Source organism: Lynx canadensis, chromosome C2, assembly GCF_007474595.2.
Source record: "Lynx canadensis isolate LIC74 chromosome C2, mLynCan4.pri.v2, whole genome shotgun sequence".
Classification (NCBI taxonomy): domain Eukaryota; kingdom Metazoa; phylum Chordata; class Mammalia; order Carnivora; family Felidae; genus Lynx; species Lynx canadensis.
In genome coordinates this window covers 93,084,636-93,111,279 of record NC_044311.2, presented here as the reverse complement: position 1 = coordinate 93,111,279, position 26,644 = coordinate 93,084,636, and the positions used below count along the sequence as shown (strand labels likewise).

The 26,644-nt window shown below is 35.2% G+C and overlaps 1 protein-coding gene across 3 annotated transcripts in view; it reads right to left on the bottom strand.

Annotated features, from left to right (window-relative positions):
• The window catches only part of GSK3B (glycogen synthase kinase 3 beta), a 196,671-nt gene that overhangs the window by 56,173 nt on the left and 113,854 nt on the right, over positions 1 to 26,644 (bottom strand). For all 3 annotated transcript variants that reach the window (XM_030330443.1, XM_030330441.1, XM_030330442.1), the window contains exons 5-7: positions 22,277 to 22,407; positions 18,971 to 19,077; positions 10,538 to 10,635 (exon numbers count right to left, since the gene is read on the bottom strand). In XM_030330443.1, the coding sequence (XP_030186303.1) occupies positions 10,538 to 10,635; positions 18,971 to 19,077; positions 22,277 to 22,407 (336 nt within the window). The remainder of the gene's footprint in view (positions 1 to 10,537; positions 10,636 to 18,970; positions 19,078 to 22,276; positions 22,408 to 26,644) is intronic.

The following is a 26,644-nucleotide window of genomic DNA, read 5'->3' as shown; positions in this document are numbered from 1 at the left end:
AGGAGTTCCTTATATATTCTAGATATGTCCTTTATAATATATATGATTTGTAAAAATTTTCTGCCATTTTGTGGGTTTTTAACGTTTTTGAAACACAACAGTTTTTAATTTTGATGAATTTCAATGTATCTATTTTTTCTATTATCACTTGTGCCTCCTGTCATATCTAAATAACCACTGCTTAATTGAGGGTCACAAAGATTTCCTTCTAAGAGTTTTACAGTTTTGGCTCTTGCATTTAGGTCTTTGATTGATTTTGAGTTAATTTTTATAATATGGTATGAGGTAGCAGTTCAACCTCACTCTTTTGTGTATGGATATTCAGTTCTAAGCTCTAAAAAGACTGTATTTTCCCCACTGAATTGCCTTGGAACCCCTGTCATATACCAAATGACCATAAATGTAAAGGTTTACTTCTGGACTCTCAATCCTATTTGATCTGTAGAGTTATACTTGTGTCACCATGTCCTTTTTTTTTTTTTTTTTTTAAAGCATAAAATATACAACGTAGTGATTCGATGTGCATATACACTGTGAAAGGATTCCCACCATCTAGTTAAGTAACATCTCCATCGTCACACATTTTTCTTTTGGTGAGAACATTTAAGTTCTACTCTCTTTCCCAATTTCAATGAAATAGTACAGTGTTATCAACTATAGTTGCCATATTTTACATTAGATCCTCAGACCTTACTCATCTTACAGCTGAAAGTCTGTACCCTTTACAGCCTTTCCTCATTTTCCCCCACTCCCCAGCCCTTGGCAAATACTTCTCTACTCTCTATTTCTAGACTTAGACTTTTTTCTTTCTTTTTTTTTTTGGATTTTACGTATAATTGATACCATGCAGTATTTGTCTTTCTCTGCCAGGCTTATCTCAGTTGGGATAATGCCCTCAACGTCCCTCCATGTTCTAAAATGGCAGATTTCCTTCTTTCTTATGGCCAAATACTATCCCATTGTATATGTACTTGTCTTGATAACTACAGCTACATAATAAATTTCTAAAATGGGAAGTACAATTCCTCCATTTCATTCTTCTTTTTAAAGACCGTTTTGACCCTCGTTCTTTATTTCTTGAATAAAACTTTATACTTGGAAATAAGTCTCCTCCTTCCCCCTAAAAAGGGAACTATTGTTTTGCAAACTACTGAATGTAAGTAAAACAGTCATTCTTGGCTGATACATATTCCCAGGCATCAAAAGACCTTTTTTTCTAGGTGAATCTCAACTGAAGTAGTATGCTCAACAAAGGAGTATAAAAATAGAAAGGGGTGGCAGGGGTGTGTTTGTGTGTGTGCATTGGGGTGGTATCAGAATCTGTTCATTAAAAAAAAAAAGAAAAAAAGGGGGCGCCTGGGTGGCGCAGTCGGTTGGGCGTCCGACTTCAGCCAGGTCACGATCTCGCGGTCCGTGAGTTCGAGCCCCGCGTCGGGCTCTGGGCTGATGGCTCAGAGCCTGGAGCCTGTTTCCGATTCTGTGTCTCCCTCTCTCTCTGCCCCTCCCCCGTTCATGCTCTGTCTCTCTCTGGCACAAAAATAAATAAACGTTGAAAAAAAAAAAAAAATTTAAAAAAAAAAAAAAAAAAAAAAAGAAAAAAAAAAAAAAAAAGAAACCACTTTATTTTTTTAACTTTAAAAATAGCACACCCCCTGTGGCGCCTGGGTTGCTCAGTCGGTTAAGTGTCCAACTAAGCTTGGGTCATGATCTCATGGTTTGTGGGTTCGAGCCCCACGTCGGGCTCTGTGCTGACAGCTGAGAGCCTGGAGCCTGCTTCGGATTCTGTGTGTCTCTCTCTTTCTGCCCCTCCCCTCCTCAGTCTCTCTCTCAAACATAAACATAGAAAAAAAAAAAAAAAAACTTAAAAAAATAGCACACCCTCTTTGAGTATGTAAACATTTTATTCACACAACATCCAACTCTTGCTTCGAGAATCACTAACACTATAGTTCTTTGTAACATAATCAACCAAGATTTTTTCATGTTTTCCTTGCACCATATATATCAATAAAACACAACCTGTGTTTTATAAATATGATATAGCATTCAGTATACTTTTATAAACTATAAACCCTCTCCATGATTCCAGAGTTTCTTCATATTTTTTTCACAGCTCAGCTGTTAAGAATCATTGCTCTCAAAACTTCTAACCTTTTGCTTAAAAAGGAAACACAGAGTTCTTCTCAGTAAAAGCATCAGTCTTGAAATCAGGGTCTGGACTACGAATACTGTTAACTTGACAGATTTCTCTCCCTATCCCATCTCTCACCTGCCCCTTTACATACTTTTAGAGATTATGCCAAACACAAATAATGCAACTGTGCAGAAGAATGTGCAGTTGATAAGTAAAGGGTACTATATTCCAAGAAGAGTAATCCTATGAATGGTCTTTTGACTCAGATTCTACAATAGGACTACCAGTAAATTAGTTTTGAGGTGACAATGTCATGAAACTTCATTTGTGTGAAAACATCTCTTTAAATAAAACATATACTGGCAACTTATTAAATGATAAAAATTAGTTTTGAGGTGACAATGTCATGAAACTTCATTTGTGTGAAAATATCTCTTTAAATAAAACATATACTGGCAACTTATTAAATGATCCTACACTGGTTGTTTTGGAGAAAGTAAAAGATTTCAAATGAATGCCATTATTCTCAAGTCAAAAGATGAACCAGGTCACATTGCCAGGAAGCCACTTTCTATGCCTGGGCACACATACCCATAGTGTACACAGATTTAGCCAACTATGAGTAAGTTACTATATAGCCAGTAAAATTTCATAGTAGTAAGTTAAAACGGATGCTTCTTCTGGTCTATGGAAAACATTATTTAATGTAAAAAGGCAGATGAGCAATACATTAAAATAATTACTTTAATGCCTCCTTTATCCATTCACTTACTTCAAAAATGTTTACATCATATTGTATGTGTAATACCTACACTGCAGGCGGTTACTACAAAGCATAACCATAGTTCCTTGCACTAGCTTAAGGATATTTGACCTACGGTTCCTGAATGAGCTTAGAAAGCTCAAGAATCACCTGAAATTATATGTAAAATTCTGGTATGTATGCATTTTTCTAGAGAAGAGTCCACTGCTAGAATCAGATTTTCAAAGTGGTCCATGATCCAAAAGTTATTAAAAGTTGCTGCTCTGGTCAGTAACAAACATGGAAAAATTTAAACAATAAAAAATGAATTAAGCAAATACTCTATATATTACATATTATATATATATGTATATATATATTTATACACACACACACACAAGTAAAAGTGTATACCACAATGTATAATGGGGTGTACTTACATGTTCTGGAAAGTGGAAAAAGAAGACAGAATTAAGTTTAATATATTATCCCTGCAGTCTGTTAACAACAAAAGAGCTCTATTACATAAGAAATTTTACCAGGTAACATAGCTTTAAACTCCAAATGCATATTAGTAAAGACACATCACGGATCCATCAAAAATCTTAGGAAAATAAGTATTTTTCATACTTCTTAAAATCTGATTTAACTAATATCTTAAAGCTCTGAATGAGAGACTATTTGATAGAGTGTTAGGCCAGGAAAGGAGAGTGTACACACACAGGTGTTGAACAAGCCATAATATGGGAATAGGATAACTGAAAATCTAAAACGTTTGCTAAACAAAGATGGTGAAAGTTAAGGTTGAGCTATACTTGAAAGCAAAGAAATCCACCATTATAACTTTGATTCCTTTAGATGAAGCACAATTAGACCTAGTCCAAAGCTGATTTGGTGTATTCATCACAGTAAAATTTAGGAGCTTTTTCCTTTAGTTTGTGGTCACGTTTCTTTTTTTAACAGTAATATATGATAAATATGACTCAATTGGTTCTGGATATCAAGTTAAAATTAAGGATCATACTTTTCCCCCAGAGCTATAAAATTCTATAAGCAGGGGACACCAATTTAGCTAAAGATGAATCAGATAGAATTTTTCTATCATCTAACCTCTCCTGGATATGGTGGTGGTAATCATCATAATCATCACCATCACCATCACCATCATCTTCCTAGGATTAATGTTAAGGGTTGATGTAGTAATGTATGTAAAGTGTTTAGCTCAGTGGCTGGTGCAGAGTAAAGTCTCAACGAGTGGCAGCTTTCCCAATATTTGAAAATGCAGATTTTGAGGAACCAAGAAATCACTGATCTCTTTGTCTAAATTATATTACAACCATCAGTCAAGCTGGAAGACCAGGAAAACAACTGTTTAGACAAACATTTATAACAAAATGGGTTCTCTTAACTGTTTTTGTTTACTAACAAAAGATTCCAGCACAATTGAAAACATCTGTTTTCCTAGTTTCTGTGACTGCAAAAAAATAACAATTGTTTCAAAAAATCAACATCACAGAACAATAAAAAGTGAAAACCTTCTCCTTTCCCTCTTCCCTTAATCCCACTCTCCACTGCTAAATCTTTTTCCTTCTAAATCTTTCTCTACTTACAGGCATAAGAAATGAGGTCCACCTACTTAGCTATAATCCCATAATCAAAAGATTATTTGTATCTTACTGTTTCCTATTTTCAAATTTCTCAAATAATGCTTCTACTAGAGGAAAGATTTTATTAGCTCTTATCTATGGAAGAGCTACCTATGCAGATATCTAAACAGTAATTATTGCTAAGAGAAATTAAACAATTTAGTAAAGATAAATTATAAGATAAATTAATAAGATAAATAAGATAAAATAAGATAAATTTATAAGATAAATTAACTTTAATTGCCTTACAATAATTTTATTACTGCAAATAATTTAAGTATCTATATGTTTAATGTCATGTTTTTCTAAAAGAAAAATATTCAAACTTAAAAGGCTAGCTACTAAAACTATGGAAGCCCCATTGAAATTCTATCAAGAAATAGGACTCTGACCAATTCTGCTCTAAAACTCTTCCATTAGGGAGCAATGGCCAAATTATCACAAAGCATAAGTAAACATTTATGTAATAAATAAAAGGATATCTTTAGGAACATTAATTCATTTAAAATTTGAAATTCTACACAGTAATTGGTTTCTTCCAAACTTTTAGTTTTTTGAGATATTTTTTATTTTTTAAAAATGTTTCTTTATTTTAGAGACAGAGAGACAGAACACAAGCAGGGGAGGGGCAGAGAGACAGGGAGACACAGAATCCGAAGCAGGCTCCAGGCTCTGAGCTGTCAGCACAGAGCCGGATGCAGAGCTCGAACTCACAAACTGTGAGATAATGACCTGAGTCGAAGTCAGACACTTAAACGACTGAGCCACCCAGGCGCCCCAATATTTTATTTTTTAATATTTATTTATTTTGAGAGAGACCGGTGAGGGGGAGGGGGGAGGGGGGAGGGGGGAGGGGAATGGGTGGGGAGAGGGGGAGAGGGGGAGAGGGGGAGAGAGGGGGAGAGGGAGAGGGAGAGGGAGAGGGAGAGGGAGAGGGAGAGGGAGAGGACAAATCCGAAGCAGGCTCCGCTCTGTCAGCACAGAGCCCAACACGGGGCTTGTTCTTACAAACCATAAGATCATGACCTGGTTCAAAATCAAGAGTTGGATGCTTAACCAACTCAGCCATCCAGGAGCCTCTTGTAATATTATAATCCAGAAACTGAGCTCTGCACTGAAGTTCACCTTTCCTTACTTGAAATTTATAGTTTAGAATTCGGAGGGGGATAAGAAACTATTAGTAAAATTTACAGCACTTCCAGGTTCAGAGCTTCAGAGATTGCTTCAACTTCAATCCATTTGGGGAGTATGGGGTAAATTTGTCATTTATATAATGTAATAATCAAATCTTTGAGAAGCCAAAAATATCATGTAATTTCTTTTCAAGGAAATAACATATCGCATTGCCTTCGTTATGCTATTCTTTTCAAAACCAATTATGTAATTCAGAATATAATCATACAATAGAATCTATGCATTTTTAAAAGTCACTTAGTCAAAATATACTTCTTGTGAGAAATGAAATGAGTTATTTAGTAAAAAAAAAGTCTACAAAACAGATGGCATTTTTGTTTAAACATATATACGTCCAGAAAAGGATATCAAAATATTTATAGAAGTTGTTTTTCATGATGTGCCAGAACTGTAACTGCTTTTGTTCTTTTCTTTGTATTTGTGTGTCTGTGTATTCTCAGTCTCCTGAACTGAGCACAGAAAATACAGTATAATTATAAAACAAGTAATTGGCATTAATAAAAAACTACCTTCTCCAAGTCTTCAGAAGACTCTTTTCTAAAGAACTCTACTGCTATGACTGACAGCAGAGGTGCCAAAGGACAATGCTATGTCACGGAACCTGTGTTTGTGAAACTCCTGGTAGAGATTTTCCCCAAATATTGTATTTTTTATCAGATAGCTGAAACCACATCAGATATTTTTCTCTCTTTTTTTTTTTATTATTTATTTTTGAGAGAGAGAGAAACAGTGCAAGCAGGGGAGAAATAGAGAGGGAGACACAGAATCTGCAGGCACAAGGTTCTGAGCTGTCAGCACAAAGTCTGATGTGGGGGTTGAACCCACGAACCATGAGATCATGATCTGAGCTGAAGTCAGACGCTGAACACCCCCCTCCTCCTCCTGACAGATATTTCTTGAACTTATCTTACGTAGTATGTTAAGGAGGAATTTGACGGGGAAAAAAAATCTTAACTGAGAAGTCCTTGACAGAATTTCTCTTTTTATAAATATTTTGAAGATCCAAGCATTTCTTGATATTCAGAGATTGACTGGCATAATGAATTGCTGATCTAATGGTCCTATGTATGAAACCAACCTCAGAAAGTGTTCTTCACACTTAGAAATGATTTTTCAAGACTTTCAATTCCATTTTCCTTTATACTTTTAACTTATTTGAAGATAACATACTTGGATTTATTCTAAATATTTTATAAAAGTCTTCTTATTAGAAGGTAGGGAGAGAGGAGATCTCTCTCTCTGTCCCCTTCACTGCTTGCATGCATGCACGCTCTCTCTTTCAAAAATAAACATTAAAAAAAAAAAGAGAGATGAAGTTAGCTCAGTTTATAAAACTCTGTTACTCATGCTACAAATTACTGGCATGAGCATCTGAGTCAACAAAATTTAATAAACAACATATACAACAATCACAACTTTTCTTATTAATTCCTAGATAATTCCAAATTCATGAATGAACAATGGTCTTGCAGCTTAATTCAACTTAAATCTTTACTGAAAACTATTTTGATGCCATTGGCTAATAAAACATAATGATAAAGAAAGTCCCTATTCATTATAAAATAATGTGGCAAGTCTATCACTATAAAATATATGAAATTTGCTGTATGATTGTTCATTTTTTGCATAAACTCAAATCCTGAGAGAAGAGTATTTATTTTACTGGCGGTCAGCTACCTCCAGATACTCAAAGCAATCATAAAATTTTAAAGGGAGAAAATAGAAAAGAACAGATTTTTATAGATTCCCTAATTATCCTAAGGATTCATTACTATATTATCTCAAAAAAACTGAGAAAGGAATTGGGCACCTATAAGATCACTTTCATAGAAAATTCAAATCTATTCTTCTTTTTAAATTTTTTAAAAATGTTTTTATTTATTTTTGAGAGAGAGGGAGTGTGTGAACACGAGCAGGGGAGGAGCAGAGAGAGAGGGAGACACAGAATCTGAAACGGGCTCCAGGCTCTGAGGCATCAGCACAGAGCCCAATGTGGGGGCTTGAACTCATGAACCACGAGATCATGACCTGAGCCGAAGATGGACACTCAACCAACTGAGCCACCTAGGCACCCCTCAAATCTATTCTTGAAGCCCTGATTAGCAATACTGACAATATCTGTTTAAACTATAAAATGTGTTTAATAACATTTAACTTAAAGGCTAACCAACACAACTTGTTTTCTGATTTACAACTTAGATCAGGAAAACTAGAGAAGTTACATCAGAATTAGTTATGAATTTTTATGTCAATGAAACATCACGGATATCCAATATTTAGAAAACAAATATACAAGATCAACAAGATTTTAGAGCTATATTAAACACATACACAAAACCTATACAATGCTTATTAACCTCCAGGCAGTAAGATTTAGTACATACTACGCACACATACCACAACACAATGTCTAATAATCTCAATGTAATATATAACTTCAGGTCACCAAATGGGTAGTAAACTAGTACAGGGTCTTTATGCTTAAAACTGTAAAAGGGATCAAGAAGCTGGATATTCCAAAGTGCCCCGGGATCCTAATTCCTTTATCTCATATCACCTTCAAAACATCTATAGACAGTGATCGTGGAACTACAGTAGGGTTATGACTATGTTCCTTACATATAAATGCAAGATGACAGGACAACACATATTTCAGAGTTGGCCTCCAATTACAAATTGATTAACTAACACTTAAACAAATAAGCCCTATATGATAATGAAAAGTCTTAAATCATCAATAAATAACAAAGTAACAGTTTCTACTAAAATCTATCAAATAAGCACAAACCAATACTAGGTGAAAAATGAATTAAAAGGACCATAATGGTGGTGATAAGAAAAGCTCTAGATACAAAGATTTATAAGATATGATGGCAAGCACGAGACAGGGACTTATTACAGAAGGCCACTTAGCTTCATGACTAATTTCATTTGTATCGTATATGAACTGAAATTAATGACAAACAGAATAAATCATCACAAGATTCTAAACTATAATCCATAGGAAAATGACATAATTCTAATAAGCTAAACATAAATGACAAATAGAATAGCAATATGCCCAGACAATTATAGTATGGTGAGCTCAAGTACATCAAGTGAAAACCTGGGGATAAAAGAAATGCTGAATGACTGCACTATAGTATGGTCGAACTAAGGCCCAAACTCTTGTTTTTGTGGTCTATGAACTAAGAACTGATTTTACAAATAATCATTTTGATGACATAGATATCAACTTGATGATAGGGAATACTAACTTTTAACTCCAATGAAGAGAAATGTTATAGCCTTCCCTCAAAAGAACTCCGTTCCTCTAAAAGAACTCCATTCCTCTAATTAGTAGCCTTGTATTACAAAAAAAAAACTATACTCAATTATTAATATATTTTGATGTTCCTCGATGAAAAACTTGAAGAAATTTGTTTTCTCTTGTTGCCTATCTCTATGACATCCTTGATTTGTGTTTTAGCCCACTAAGCCTAAAATATTTTATCTAGCCCTCCAAAGAAAAAGTTTGCCAAACCCTGTATTGGAATATTAATTTGAATAATGGGGAATGGGCTTTTCTGAAACAAAAAAGACCAAATTATTTGAACTCAGATCTGAGTATAATGTGAGAATCAGAAAGGAAGCAGATCTGCTGAACAAAGTAAAATTTAATGTGGAACTGAAAGATGGTTACCCAAAAAAGACTGCATATACCACAGAGGTTTCAGGTGTAAATCATAAAAAATATGGATAGTTAAGAAGATTCTTGATCACACAGTAGTCTCTTCAACCATACTCACAAAATCACCTTATCAAAAGTAACATATTTTTACAGAATGAAATGCAAGGATTTTTAAGTAACAATCATAGTTCTGTGAACAACTGGTAAAAGCTACTGAGGAGTTATGGCTCAGCAAATAAAAACTAAATTCAAGCTATCTAGATACAAAGCAGATTGGATTCCAAAGTAGTGATTTGATACTGGAAGTCTTTAAGGAAACACTGCAAATCCATCCTGTCAGGAATGTAAGTAAGATGGTTCTTTCACTGATTGGAGAGTTGAACTACAAGACCCCTGGGGAGATTTTCAACTTTACATTTTTAAGAAATATTTAGAAAATCAAGACTAAAACCCAAAAGACAGCAGGTACTGCTGCTTTGAACAAACTGTAACCTTAGAATGAAGCTATCTAATGGTGTAAATATATAGACACTAGATTTTTTTTAAAGGGGGTGGGAAATTTAAGGTCTCAAATATTAAAAACTCTTAAAAATTACATTTAAAAACTCAATTAAAATCTCACCCCTACTGTTCTTAAGACACAATATTAATTCCAAGATAGTAATACTTTAAATCTAGTGTTGTTAATAAAAGTGCTGATAAGATCAAATAATTAAAATTATATTAAACCCATAAGTCAAAATTCTACTTCTATCAATGCTCTGTTTGTACATGTTGATATTTACACATACTGAAAAAAATACAAGCATCATGTGCTCAGCAGACAGGACATGGCGAGCAAAAATACACATAACTTATGCTTGTATTTGGTGTATATACATTTTAGTGATCTTAAGGCTTTTGAGTACTTTAAATAACAGATATATCCTTGTTTTATGCATACGATATATCTAAAATACCTTTTATAGGATCATATAACAAAAAAATAACTCAATTAAAAACCAAAAGGCTGTGTTCTTATACTTCCTCTATACCTGACCCTGTTATGTGATCTTTTCCATTTTTGAAGTTTTCCCTGGGTGTATGTGATATGGAGTCTTAGAATAACAAAAAAATTCACTGCATTCAAAAACTCTGATTCAAACTCTCACCTTGATTATTTCCACCAATTGATCCACACCACTGTCCCCTGGAAATATTGGTTGTCCTAGCAACAGCTCAGCCAACACACAACCTGCAGACCATACGTCTGTAGAAAAGAGAAAACAAGAGTTAGTAATGCGTGTAGCTTAAGATGCATTGGAAACTATTTGTATCATGTTCTAATTTCACATTGATCCCAGAATAAATATCACAAGCAAAAAAGTGTAGAATCCAAAACCGAGGGAAGAAAGCCCTCAAACCGTCCCTAAAGTGTTAAATTTACCAAAGAGGAAACAAAGCTGATAAGAAAATTCCAACAAAGGGGTAAAGTCTATTTAATTATCAAATATCAGATGTTCAAATCTTCAACAACCAAGGCAGGGGATTACAGCACCCAAACATAGGGCATGCTTATCTACTTATCATACTTTAAAATAAGTCAAAGTGACACAACCTCTGTACATTAGCAGTGCTTACAGAACAGCCACAAACAAGGGTTCAATCTCTTGTCCACAGGGTTTTAGGCCAATGTAAATTAGGATAAAAAATTTTAAACCTTAAATGGTTGGCTTCTGTGTTGTAATACAATTGACAGGAAAATGTGCTTAAATGTATCATCATTTTTAAATACAAATATATAGAGGAATGAATTGTATTTCATAAATCCAAAAAACAGAAAAGGAAGGAAAACTTCCAAATTTACTCTATGAGACCAGTATTATTACCCTGATACCAAAACAAGATAAAGAATCCAATTAAAAAGAGACCTACAGGCCAATATCCCTGATGAACGTGGATGCAAACCGAACCCAACAATACATTAAAAAAAAAAAATTCAACACAATCAAGTGGGATTTATTTCTGGGTTGCAAGCGTGGTTCAATATTCACAAATCAATCAATGTGATACACCACATTAATAAAAGAAAGGATAAGAACCATATGGTTATTTCAATAGATGCAGAAAAAGCATTTGACAAAGTACAACATCCATTCATGATAAAAACCCTCAACAAAGTATGTTTAGAGAAACATACCTCAACATCATAAAGGCCATATATGAAAAACCCATAGCTAATATCATCCTAAATATGGGAAAACAGAGCTTTTCCTCTCTGGTTAGGAATAAGACAGGATGACCACTGTCACCACTGTTATTTAACACAATACTGGAAGTTCTAGCCTCAGCTATCAGACAAAAAAAGAAATGAAAGGCACCTAAATCAGCAAGGAAGAAGTAAAACTTTCAGTATTTGCAGAATACATGATACCTTATAGAAAACCCAAAACTAAAAAAACTGCTAGAACTGATATATGAATTCAGTAAACTCACAGGATACAAAATAAATGTCCAGAAATCTGTTGCACTTCTATACATCAGTAATGAAACAGCAGAAAAAGAAATTAAGGAAACAATTCCATTCAAAATTGCTGCAGAAACCATAAGATACCTAGGAATAAACCTAACCAAAGAGGTGAAAGACCTGTACTCTGAAAACTATAAAACACTGAGGGGGTGGGGTGGGGGGGAAGCAGAAATGGAAAGACATTTCATGCTCATGGATCAGAAGAACAAATACCGTTGAACTGTCTATACTACCCAAAGCAATCTATACATTTAATGCAATCCCTATCAAAATACCACTAAGCAATTTTTGCAGAGCTAGAACAATCCTAAAATTTGTACAGAACCACAGAAGAGCTCAAATAGCCAAAGCAACCTTGAAAATGAAAAGCAATGTTGGGAGCATCACAATTCTTGACTTAAAGTTGTATTACAAAGCTGTAGTGATCAAAACAGTATGGTACTGGCACAAAAACAGACACATAGATCAACAGAACAGACCAGAAAACCCAGAAAAGAATCTACAACTATATGGTCAATCTTCAATAAAGCAGGGAAGAATATGCAATGGGAAAAAGATAGTCTCTTCAACAAATGGTGCTGGGAAAACTGGACAGCAACGTCCAAAATAATGAAACTGGACTTTCTTACACCAAACACAAAAATAAATTCAAAATGGATTAAAGATTTAAAAATAAGACCTGATGGGGCGCCTGGGGTAGTTCAGTCGGTTAAACGTCCGAATTCAGTTCAGGTCATGAGCTCATGGTTTGTGAGTTCGAGCCCTGCATCGGGCTCTGTGTTGACAGCTCAGAGCCTGGAGCCTGCTTTGGATTCTGTGTCCCTCTCTCTACCTCTCCCCCACTTGTACTCTGTCTCTCTCTATCTCTCAAAGATAAACATTAAAAAAAAATTTTTTTAATAAAAATAAGACTTGAAACCATAAAAGTCCTAGAAAAGAATATAGACAATAACCTCTCTGACACTGGCTACAGAAACTTCTTTCTAGATATGTCTCCTGAGGCAAGGGAAACAAAAGCAAAAATCAACTATTGGGAATTCATGAAAATAAAAAGCTTCTGCACAGCAAAGGAAACAATCAACAAAACTAAACGTCAGCCTACAGAATAGAAGATATCTGCAAATGGCATATCTGATAAAAAGTTAGTATCCAAGATCTATAAAGAACTTGTCAAACTCAACACACCAAAAATGGGCAGAAGACATGAACAGACATTTTTCCAAAGACAAACCGATGGCTGAAAGCAATATGAAAAGATGCTCAACATCACTCCATCATCAGGGAAATAAAAATCAAATCTACAATGAGATATCTCACCTCACATCTGTCAGAATGGCTAAAATCAACAACACAAGGTGTTGGCAAGGATGTGGAGAGAAGGGAACCCTATTGCACTATTGGTAGGAATGCAAACTGGTACAGCCATTCTGGAAAACAGTATGGAGGTTCTTTAAAAAAAAAAAAATAGAGCTACCCTACAACCCAGCAATTGCAGTACTAGGTACTTACCTAAAGAATACAAAAATCCTAATTCAAAGGGATACACACACCCTAATGTTTATAGCAGTATTATCTACAATAGCTAAATTATGGAAACAGCCCAAGTGACCATCGACTAATGAAAGGATAAAGAAGATACGGTATATATGTGATGGAATATTAGCCATAAAAAAGAGCAAAATCTTGCCATCTGCAACAACATGGATGGAACTAGAGTGTTATGCTAAGCGAAGTCTGACGAATGAGAAATACCATATGATTTCATATGTGTAATTTAAGAAAGAAATGAGCAAAGAGAAAAAAAATATAGACAGAGGCAAGCCAAGAAGCAGAATCTTAACTATAGAGAAGAAAGTGATGGTTATCAGAGGGGAAGTCGGTAGGGGGATGGGTTAAGTAGATGATGGGGATTAAGGAATGCACTTGCTGTGATGAGCACTGGATGTTGTATAGAAGTGCTGAATCATTATACTGTACACCTGGAACTAATATTGCACTGTATGTTAACTGGAATTTAAGTAAAAGCTTTAAAAAAGGACAAAAAAAAAGGGAAATCCTTGAAGAGGTCAAGGTTAAGATTAGAGATATAATCATTAATTTTCAATATGTAAGTTTTGTTATTATTATGGTATATCCAGGTGGTAATTTGGGTAAGAAGCGGACTATATATAGTATCTGGTATGAGGATGGTTTATTTAACTGTGTATTGCTTATTTTAGCCAACTAGAAGTTTTCTGTACTTAGTTTTTCAATATATGAATTTTTCATGTTAAAAAAAAGAAAAAAGTACCAGGTGAAAGGACGTTAGGGTAAAGAAGAGCTTCATGATAGCAAAGGACAAGCACAAAGGAAAACAAGAGATGTGAGAATGAATATCAAGGTATATGAAAGCAAGCAGAGTCAGAAACCAAGCAGAATGAGTACCGAGAAAATGAAATATGTAAACTACAATTGAGGAGAGAAAAGAAATGAAGGAGGGAAGAGTCCAAATTTGGATGGGAATGTGAGATCTGAGCCTGCCAGCTAGTTATTTTGTTGTAAAATTAAAATACTTTAAGAAAAAAAAAAAAACAAGACAAAATAATTCACTTTTACCTCAATCCTGAGAGCAAACTTTTAAAATAAGTTTTAATAATTTATAACTAAATTTAATTAACAAAAAATAATTTAAAGTACACAATACTGGCTTACCCAAGATAGTCCTGGTTTAGATTTACTGTCCTGGGATAATTACTAATAGCATTCCTTTTCTATCTTAAAAGTATTACCAAATAAGAAATTACATGGTTACTCTATTTATGCCTACCATTAAGACTTCCTTCAAGAAAAAGCTAATTTTCAGTTTCTGGAATACTGAGACTCCTGGGTTTTGTCTGAACCAACAATCAAATGCTTTAGGAGATGAACGTAAATCATTGCTGGGCTTTCTCATCTACTAGCAGGAAAGAAAAATGGTCAATGACATTGGAACAACGAATAATTCAAAAGGTCTGATGTGGTTAGATGCACTATCAAAAGGGATTAGAAATCCCTGCTCCAGTGACTAACTTTTTACTGACCTAGGAAAATAAGGATTCAACAATTTTATTTAAGAAATTCAAGTTGATTTTGTCCAGTTCTAAGCAATGATAACCAAGACACCTATTTTGCAAACACCGAAAGAGCCCTCCTTGATATATTAGATAGTTGCTAAATGAAGAAAATATCAAAACCTGCTAACAAAACTGTACTTCACTCAAAGTCAAGTAATACTAACTCTTAAAATGAAGTGGAAAAGATGTATATCTTCATGAACATAAATGCTTTATCTTGATCTAGGTTTAAAAATATACCTTTACCTAGGTAACTAGATGGAAGGTAATATGCACTCATTTCTTTCCTCTATAGAGAATAATTCATCTCAGAAGACAAGGCTGGAAAAATTGCAGAAGAATAATTAAATGTTCATTAAAAACCATGGGAAATACTTTCTTAGGCAGGACTTAGGTACAAATATGGGAGACAAGGAGTAAACCATTAAGGGATACTATTGCTTAGTGGTTGCCACAGATTTAGGTAGCAACTACACCAGTGGTCTATCATTCACTTTCTGAGAGATACCAAAATCTATTCTGTTCATAGTTCGTGGGACAAATGAATAATATTCTCCAAATAGAATAAAACAGAATTAACAGAAGGCACGAAAAATAAGTGTTTTGGCCCACTGACTTATCTGGTTATTTGGGGTTTCAGCCAAAATAGCATTCCTCTTCATACTTACCTCTAATTCCTGGTTAAAGTGTTCAAGACTACCTAGTTTAACATACTTAATCCACAGAAAAGGAAATTAAGGCACAATAAAGTTCAGTGACTTGTCCAAGGTAAAGTTACTGAGTAGCAGAGGTAGGCCTGGAATCCAATTTCAATTCCCAATCAAGGTACTGTCTTTTTTTTTTTTTTTTAATGTTTATTTATTTTTGAAAGAGAGAGCATGCATGCATGCGAGGGTGGAGGAGGGACAGAGAGAGGGAGACAGAGAATCTGAAGAGGGCTCCACATTGATAGCAGAGAGACCAATGTGGGGTTCAAAGTCATGGAACCGCAGGATCATGACCTGAGTCGAAGTCGGGTGCTTAACAGACTGAGCCACCCAGGCGCCCCTAGACATTACTGTCTTGAATAACTGCCTCACTATCGAAGAATAGCTACTTGTCTCTTCAAGGGCCTGTAAACTCAATTCCTGGTCCTAAAGAAGCCATTTATTCTCTGCCATTTCTCAGCAAGACAATATAACCAGAGCCATCAGCCTTAGTTCTGGTTATATCTAAATATGACAATACTCTAACTAGAAACAGCTACTCTTTCATTTCAAATAACACTGTTAAAAATATTCCTAAAATGTACCTGCATTAGTACACTATTAAGTATTTTTGTTTTTGTCTGTCTACAAATCTCCCAGAGTCATGAGAGGAAATATCCAAGTCTAAAAAGGGAGGTCAGGGCTCCTGGCTGGCTCAGTCAGTTAAGTACCTGTTTCTTGATTTTGGCTCAAGTCATGATCTCACGGTTCATGAGTTCAAGCCCTGTGTCAGCGGAGCCTGTGTGGGATCCTCTCTCTCTGCCCCTCCCCAGCTCATGCTCTCTCTCTCTCTCTCTCTCTCACAGAATAAATAAACTTAAAAAAAGGGGAGGGGGTCAAATCTAGGTTTATTATGGTTCAAAAGACCTCAGCTGAGGTGAGCCCTAAGCCTAGAAAGTCAGATTCTGGCTTTAGCCATACAAAGGAGGTTACTGAAAAGCAGGTACTCATAACATCCAGAGAAGTGGTTCCTAAGAGAGAAAATGGACTAAAAGGCTCCTCTTTTGTGAGACAATTTCAAAGAACTGCTAGGCACACGGACCTTTATAGAAGAGTGCTAGGCACTCTTAAGCAGGTCACAAGTTCATAATAAACATGCCTTACTGAGTCAGATGATACGGTCATGACTTTCTAAAAAGAAGCAAACTACATTTACTTTCAGTGACCCTGGCACAACTCATCCCAATATCTGGTATGAAGATGATCAGTATCATATATTTGAATAAAATATAAAGCAGCTGGAAAATCCAATGATATTTCCAAAGATAAAGGGCTTAGACTTAAATTTGCTCTCATGGAGAATCTAGTTAACAAATACCACAAGTGAATACCATCTTACATTTCTACAGTACTTTCACTAACATTGTATTTAATCACCACAGCCACTCAGAAAGGTAGGCAGAACTGTTAGCAATCTCCACTTCATAGCTTAACTAAGTCATAACAAACCTGGAACTCAAATCTAGTTCTACTCCAATCAAAATACCCTTTTTGCTATTTCTCATTTGTCCCTTAACATACACAGCCATGATGAAACTTTCAGCACTACACACACACACACACACACACACACACACACACACACACCCATTGTATTCTCTATCCTCCAGTGCAACAAGTCTTAAAGTATGGTCTGAAGGGCCCTGGGCTTCCTAGACCCTTTTCAGAGCTCCTAAAGGGCAAAGCTATTTTCCATAAGAATTGGTGGGTAAAACCTGTGGGCCCCTTGGCACAAATCAAATTGCTCTTTGGCATTTTGTCCTTTGGCAAAATAAAAATGGTAATGTGGGGGTGCCTGGGTGGCTCAGTTGGTTGAGCGTCCGACTTTGGCTCAGGTCATGATCTCGTGGTCTGTGAGTTCGAGCCCCGTGTCGGGCTCTATGCTGACAACACAGAGCCTGGAGCTTGCTTCAGATTTTGGGTCTCCCTCTCTCTCTGCCCCTCCCCCGCTCATGCTTTGTCTCTCTCTCTCTCTCTCTCTCTCTGTCAAAAATAAATAAACATCAAAAAACATTTTTTTTAAATGGTAATGTGTTTCTGTCCAGAGGTCTGTGCTCAACAGAGAATTTCCACTTGTATTATTTTTTTATTATTACTACTTAAAAAACTTTTTTTTTTTTAAATTTTAGAGAGAGTGTACATGTAAGCAGGGGAGAGGTACAGAGGGAGAGGAAGGGGGATGGGGGGCAAAGGGGAGAGGGAGGGGAGGGAGCGGGGGGATCTAAAGCAGGCTCCATGCTCAACGTGGAGCCTGAAGCAGGGCTCTATCCAATGACCCTGGGATCATGACCTGAGCTGAAATCAAGAGTTTGATGCTCAACCAAATGAGCCACTCAGGCGCCCCTCCACTTGAATTAAAAGACAAAAACTGTTCACATTGTGGTTTTTCTTAGTTTTCTGTAACCATGGTTGGTTTTTTTGATTGGTTTGTTTGGAATCTGCATGCTCTTGTTTCTGTTTTTGGACTAAGGAATTCTCTTCAGAAATAGTATACAACAATAAAATAATTTTGACCTCTACCTACACACCTAGCCTAAAGTTGCTCTCCTTTCTTAGCTTCACTATTCATGTCCAGCTGATGGTACTCTATGTTCTCTATTAGTGGGCTAAAATGGGGTAGAAGAGGTCACTGAAGACTGAAGCAAACTGTCCCTATTCAATTTGTGCTATCACTAAAGATATTTTGTGAAGACTTCTACAGAATCAGAATCAGAATCATTAGCCAAACTAATGAAAAAGTCAAAATTATTTTTTGTGACCTGACTTAAAATTAAATAACCCACTGGGACAGCCTAGTAGGAATGTCAACAATATGGCCATCCTATCATTTTCACCATAAACATAATGGATGTAAATTCTCCACCAGTGATCAAGCTCAGAAGTTAGTATTTCAGGGGGATTGCAATTTTTAAAAAGAAAAGATATACTTAGGAATGATTTGAAATTTTAGGTTAAAAACAAATGTAATCATAATGGAACCACACACTCATAAAGAATAGCTTTATTTTTCTAAAAATCATAGAAACTGTAAAATAAAATAGTAAAGGTATCTTAAATTCTAAAAGTTGAAATTTAAAATATTTTACACATTTTTGTACATCTGTCTTTAAGAAGAAACAGACTTTAGGTCATTCTTATTTTTATATTTAAGTTAAAGTATAGATTAGTAATACTAAATTACTAAAAACAAGATACAAGTAACAATTACAAGCCATTATATTCATAGTCAGTACTTACCTATACTAGAGGTATAATCAGTGGCTCCAAAGATCAACTCTGGTGCCCTATAGTACCGAGAACAGATATACGAAACATTGGGTTCTCCTCGGACCAGCTGCTTTGCACTAATGAAAAAAAAATAAAAAGCAGAAATTCTTTAAACTAAGTCTAAACCTTAAGAGAAGCTAAATGCTATCATTCACAACACTGACCATTTATCTAAGATTCACACAATCTATTCACACAAAATACAAAAAGGAAAATATAAAACGTTAACTATCTGACAAAAGAAACAAAGTTTTAACATAACAGTATTTAAAAAAGAAAAATAACAGTAGCTTTTAAAGAATGTATTTGTCAACTGTTACCTAAGGAAAAAGAGACAAAGTCATAAAAGGATAAATGCTGAATTTCTTGTGATCCTCTTTTCCTTGAATACTACCTCTAAAATACAAAGGAAGGGCAGAAAAAGAAGTACCTCCACCCACTAAAAGCATAATAATGGATTATAAGAATGAATACTTCTCTAATATATTTTTAACAGAAATTGATCACTCTCTTTTACTTTGGCTTCTGCCTCGGAGTGACTATCCCAAGGCTTACAGACCCCAATCTACTTTCTTTTTCCACTATGTAGGTCCCTTTATTAATTATCTAAACATACATTACCCAATAAAGAATACAGGCCCTCCACTTTTGGACACAGATGATTCACGGTCTCTGAATTCTAACTCTGCTGTCTGAAGTTTAGTTACATGTTCTCTACTCCAACTTTCCTCCCAAAATACTTTGTGGCATGTATTTTAAATATTAAAGTAAATTAAAATTAGTTTCTTTTGAGATGTCTCTCAAGATCATTTGAAGATACACTGAAATAAACACCTGTAGAAGCTGACTACTTTGGCATATGATGACAGCAAAGATAGAGGCAATAAATACAAACACAACAAAATCAAAATACTAAGAATGTAAGTAACAAAGAAAGGGAAAACTTTGAGGTAATGGTGTAGGAAAACAGAGAAGAGACAAATGAAAATAGTCATAAAGGTTTCAAAGTTTGGATTTTCTTTTCTTCCATTTATTTCTGGTCAATGGTAACTCTTACCTTAACCTGTTCTTTCTTCATTACAACTTTTGAAGGTGGGAGGCAGTATATTTTTTAATATTCTCCCCCAGTACTGACACAGAGCAACAATTTCATAAATTAATAGTATCAATCCTTGTTTTTAGGCTGCGTGAAAATTAAGACACCTTTTCAGCTCAACTGATAAAACTTTTCTAAATTTAAAAAAAAAAGGATTCTTTTTATTAACAAGATAGATACCTATTATATAGTCAGAAAATTCACTATAAGAAGGTAATATCGGAAACCCTGTAGGTTTCCTCAATACTTGATGAAGCTACCTCTCTCCTTCAGGTGAGGCTGTTTGTTACGTCCTGCCCTTTGAAGGATAAGAGGATCCAATGCAGTGACTACAAATAGTTCTGAGAAAGTCCAACTCTTCAACCTATTTCCAGGCCTTATTTCATCCAGTAAAGAATTACTGAAAGAGAGTAATACTGCTTTGTTCAAGTCACCATCAACCTGGCACTAAGAATCCAAAGTGTATGGAAAACTCTAGTTGCCCAAACCAACTAATAAAAACATAACAGGCAGTTTCGTTACTTATCAGAGCTATTAAAAATGACCTATTACCATACAAGTGAAATCCCTATTCCAAATAGATTAGAACAAAACAACTTCTATATCCCAATAAAAAGGTCCATAGCAACAGTGTTCTGACAGTATAGCGAGAACAGAAGCTTCACTGAGCTTGATGTCTCACAGTCTCTTCACAGTTCATACTAATCAGTCACTGTCAGTGCAGAAGACACCCTGTGACAGTAATACTCAACTGATCTTCAGTTTGTCCTACAGATAGATATTAAGCAGTAGTGCTTTGTTTCCATCATCAGATAACAGTTTTGATTTAATATCCTTCAGCCTTTCTGATAGTTTAGGGAAGAGTTCTAGCCTGCAAAATGAGCTGAATCCCACAATAGGTGTCTGAAATCAGTGAACTGTAAAAGGGGGATGGTATGAAGGAGCACACCCTTGTGAGACTAAGAATGAATTCCTGACAGAGCAGATGTGCTTGTTTTTTAAAGACACTCTTAAGAGACAGCCTGTGGAAAATATATCTTATATTAAACCTAAAATTTAAACTGTAAGTTAATACAAAACTATTACAAAGAGGTGGGAACAGAGATATTAGGAGGTGTAGGTCACTATCTATGAAAAGCTGAAAAGTAAGAATTTGTGAGGATGAAAAAAATTGGAGAGAATTCAAGTTATGTTGCAATGTCTTAGGGATTGAGAGGAGAGAAACTAATCGAGGGGGAAGAAGGTTAACTAAGTTATATGAATATGTAAGCTTGGTTTCATGTTGAGAGGTAGATCAAAGAGGTACAAGATGTGGAACACTATGAAAATAAAAAGGATGAAGTTTTATTACACAATATATTATTACCAAGGAATTAGTTTAAGAAAACAAAGTGCACTAGAATTTGCAGAAAAGGAGAATAAGAGACTCATTTAAAGAGGAAAAGGAAGAAACCGCTGCTACTAAGGTTAACACTGAAGTGGAAAAAAATGCAGTAATGAATGATAATATTTTTAAAAATTTATTATTATTGAGAAAGGAATATAAACACAATAAAAAATTCAAACGATACAGAAGTACCATCAATGAAAAAGCAACTATACTATACTCCCAGTTTCCCTTCTTAAGGGGCAACCAATGTTGTGGTTTTATTATGTATCATTCCAGAAATAATCATATATCTGTATACACGTGGCTATACTATGTGTGTTTTTAAAACACAAAAAGGAACATACTGTATATAGTCTTGACCTTGCCTTTTCAATTTAATATTTCTTAGACATCATTCCTTTTAAATTCAGACAGCTACCTCATTATCTTTTACAGTTGTATGTATTACATTTTATGTGTATATACTTGAATTTATCTGGTCATTTTCCTACTGACATTTATAAACAATGCTATAATAAAAATCCCTGTGTATACACTATTTTAAAGTATTTCTAAGGGAATAATTCCTAGGAATTAAATTGCTGGATGAAAGACTATACACATTTATAATTATAACAGAATTTACCAAAGCTATTCTCACAAGAACCTGTACTAGTTTATACTCCCTGAATAAGGACTATGGTATTTTTAGACTGACACTGTAAAAGGCATATATTTTTAAAAGAGCATATAGGGCGGGAGGGTGAAGGAGGGGAGGAGTGAAAGAAAGAAGAAAAGAGAGCTAGCTTACCTTCCAAAGTCACAGAGTTTTAAGACAGCTGTATCAGGATCCAACAAGAGGTTCTGTGGTTTAATATCCCGATGGCATATTCCAAAGGAATGGATATAGGCTAAACTTCGGAACAGCTGATACATATACAACTGGAATAAACAGTAAAAATTAATTGAAGACTTTCTGCCCCAAACAAATCAGAATCCTTAAGCAGTAAATAAATAAAGCAACAGATTTTCAAAAGAGAACAGCATTCAATCTTTTAAGAGTTTCATGTCATTTCTATATTAGCTAACTGCAGTTGCATTAACCATGCCATATTTGCACTAGCCTTTAATAATTTAAAAAAGGAAATGCTACAATGTGCTTTATAATTTTTTATTTTATTGACATCTTGCGTTAAGCCCGCTAAGATGGGCTTCTTTAAAAAAAAACAAAAAACAAACAAAACAGAAAAGCCAGAGAGGTATCCCAAATCAATGATGACAACAATGATTAGACCAGAAGCCAAGTCTTCTGTTTTTTTTAAGTCCATCATTCTTTACAAGTATGTACAATTTCATCTTCAGAATAACATTTTTCTGAGATGTCAGCCATACAGGTTATTGATACAGGGGCCTGAGAAAACTCACATGTCAACTGAGAAAATTTATAGTTGATGTCCTATCAAGACATCAGTAACTCCGTTATAACAGCATAGCACTCTTCCTGTAATATCCTTCAGAAATAAGTAGACTTTAAAATGCCATTTAATGGGATGCCTGGGTGGCTCAGTTAGTTAAGTGTCTGACTTTGGCTCAGGTCATGATCTCATGGTTTGTAGGTTCAAGTCCCTCGCTGGGCTCTATGCTGACAGCTCGAAGCCTAGAGCCTCTTTGGATTTGGTGTTTCCCTCTCTCTCTGCCCCTCCCCCACTCACACTCTCTCCCTCTCTCAAAAATAAAATTAGAAAAAAAAATACCATTTAGAACAGATCCTAGCTGACTACTGACATCAAATTAAAGAATATTTATTTCAATTCTATTACAAAAAAATACACTGAGGAACTGAGTCTGCATGGACAAAAGACTCAGACTCTTGGCTGGGGAAAAGAGGTACTTCATGAAGAAAATGAGTTCTTAAACTTCTGTTTATCCCAAGGCTGGTGTTTAAATTTTTCTGACTACTTACCTTCTGACCTCTACCTCAAAGTTACCTCTACATCATGGAAAGAATTTTTGAAATGATTCAAATCAAGGACACCAGTATCTTGGTTAAAACAACAACATCAACAAAGACAGTCAAAGGTCAGATAAAGCACTGATATAAGGCATCACCTAAGGAGGCTACTGGTATGACTCAGTTTCTTGAAGTTAACATGAGACCTACTTTCCTTCAAAGGCATTGATGAAAACTACAACTGACTTTCAGTACATCATTAATGTTAATACTGAACTAAAGCTGGAAAAGTTTAAGCCATCTTTAAAATGAAGCATGTTGTTGGGGCGCCTAGGGGGTCAGTCGGTTTAGGGTCCAACTTCAGCTCAGGTCATGATCTTGTGGTTCATGAGTTTGAGCCTCACATCAAGCTCTGGGCTGACAGCTCAGAGCCTGGAGCCTACTTTTTAGATTCTGTGCCTCCCTCTCTGCCCCTTTCCCACTCATATTCTCTTTCAAAAATAAATAAAAATTAAAAATTTTTTTAATGAAGCATGCTGCAAAATGTATAGGTAAGGTCTGCATTTTGTCCCCAAAGTTAGAATTAAGGAACTTAGGTATCCATATAACTCTTTAAAAGCTTCCTAATTCTACCACAGTATTATTGTTCACAGAATCCATCTTCAAGTCCTAAAGCTTACTCTCAGGATTCTAAAGGTTTATTTAAAAAAAAAATTTTAATGTTTATATATTCATTTTTTGACAGAGAGAGAGAGAGAAAGAGAGAGAGGGAGGGAGAGAATATGAATGCAAGCAGGGGAGGGGCAGAGAAAAGGAGAAACAGAATCTGAAGCAGGCTCCAGGCTCTGAGCTGTCAGCACAGAGCCCGATGTGGGGCCCAAACCCATGAACTGGCAGATCATGACCTGAGCCAAAGTCGGACACTAAACCAACTGAGCCACCCAGGCACCCCTAAAAGTTTATTTACTACCATTAAGAAAATGAGCTCCAAGAAGAAACTGAGTTCATAGGCATTCATTTACTAAAGGAGAGAACTTACAAACTCTGTGTCAGGGCACTAATGTCTAGGTCAGCAATAATCAGTGGGAAAAAAGATTTTCTTGTCAAAAATGCTTAGAGCTTAAATGAGGTTGAGGGGTCTTTTTACTATATTCATTGATCTGAAAGATCTACTCATTATATTCATTCACCTCACTTTATCTTTTGAAAAGATAAAGAATGAAATATGCAATTTCATCTTTTGTTTTTTTGACTCTGTAAAAGTTTATTTATAAAAAAAAAATGGAGAGGCCTTCTCTAGATTTATTAAAAAAAAAAATCTAGATGTCTATTAAGACAGCAATAACAAGAAAAATAACTTATCATGTGCCAGGCACTATTCTAAATGCTTTGCCTGTGTTTTCATTTAACCTTTATCTAAATAGGTACTGCTATTTGTATTTTACATATAAAATAACTGAGGCACAGAGGTTAAGCAATTAATCCAAATCAATTACTAAATATTCTATACTGGCTTGGGCTAAGTACACTTCTTTAATAATGATTTCCATATTTTGTTATATTTTTATTCTATTAAATAAAAGTGGAAAATGTAACCATTAAATAGCTTGATCACTAAGTAAAAACTAGAATGACAAACTTAGAAACTCAGGAGGTATTCAACACATTTTTAAATTCAAGATTTATTTAATAGGTACTGTCAAACCAAGAGGTTTCACCCTTTTGTTTATTTAATTCTTGCAATCACTCTGTGAGATGCTCATTTATCCTCATTTTTACAGAAGTGGTAACTGAAGCCCAATGAACAGTTTGAACAGTTACAATGTTATCAAATCTAACTCCAGTCCAATGTTCTTTCCTCTGTGTTATTAAACCTGTTTAAAACAAATAATAGAATAACAATTTTATAATTCACAAAAACGCCCTCAGCTTTCTTGTGTACTCACACCATATCCTTAAACATGTCTTTCTAATTAAAAAAAAAAAATTCAAGTTCACAATGATGATTTTCCCAGCATCTGTTTCAGACTTGGATTTTAAAACCGACTTAGTTATAAATGATGCTCATCAGAAAGGAAAGGTACTCAAAAACTTCTTAACTTGTATTTTAACCACTGTCAACTACAAAGCAACCCGTAGTATAAGACTGAAGAAAGGACTGATGTAATAATACAATATAATATACTCAACTTCCCCAGAAAAAGTGAAAAAAGTGGAAGTCATAAAATTACAAAGGACTGTAGTTGCCATTTTGGTGACATATATGCTAACCAACCCCTTATTAGATGGTGAGGTCTATGAAGACAAGAGTTATATGTGTTTATCACTTTTACTTCCATCTTCCAATCCAATATTTTTCATGGAAATAGTTTTTTATAAAACTAGGTAGAAGGAATAAGTGAAGGAGATCAAATTATCAATTTCAGAAGATGTTTTTATCTTTTTTAGACTCTGAAATGTGAGAATAGATTTGTGTCCTCAAAGAACAATGTCCAGGGCCAATAAATCAGACTCTGGAAGGTCTGTGGTTTATAAAAGAACCATCCTTTTTTCAACAAGGGGTAAGGGGGAATGTTATATCTTTCTTTGTTTGCCAACTTCAATATGCATAATAACATTATTTTCTTTTTTAAAATATAGAATGCCAGAGACCTCATCCAAATACATGCTGTCAAAAACATAGAAAGCACAAGGCTCTTCACTACATTATTTCTTAATAGCAAAAACAAAAACAAACAACTGAAAACAATACACCACTAATAGGTTACCAGCTTAATAAATTAGAACATAGCCATATAATACACTAATGTGCAGCTATAAAAAAGGAAGGTGAAATACCCACATTAATACAGACCGATTTCCAGAATCTCTCTCTCTCTCTCTCTCTCTATATATATATATGTGTGTGTGTGTGTATTATCGAGAAACAGAGAGAGACAGAGCATGAGCATGGGAGGGGCAGACACAGAATCTGAAGCAGACTCCAGGCTCTGAGCTGTCAGCACAGAGCCCGACACGGGGCTCGAACTCACAAGCCATGAGATCATCATGACCTGAGCCGAAGTCAGTCACTTAACTGACTAAGCCATCCCGGCGCCCCAACCCAGAATATATTTTTAATTTAAAAAGTATGACAGAGGGGCGCCTGGGTGGCGCAGTCGGTTGAGCGTCCGACTTCAGCCAGGTCACGATCTCGCGGTCCTGGAGTTCGAGCCCCGCGTCAGGCTC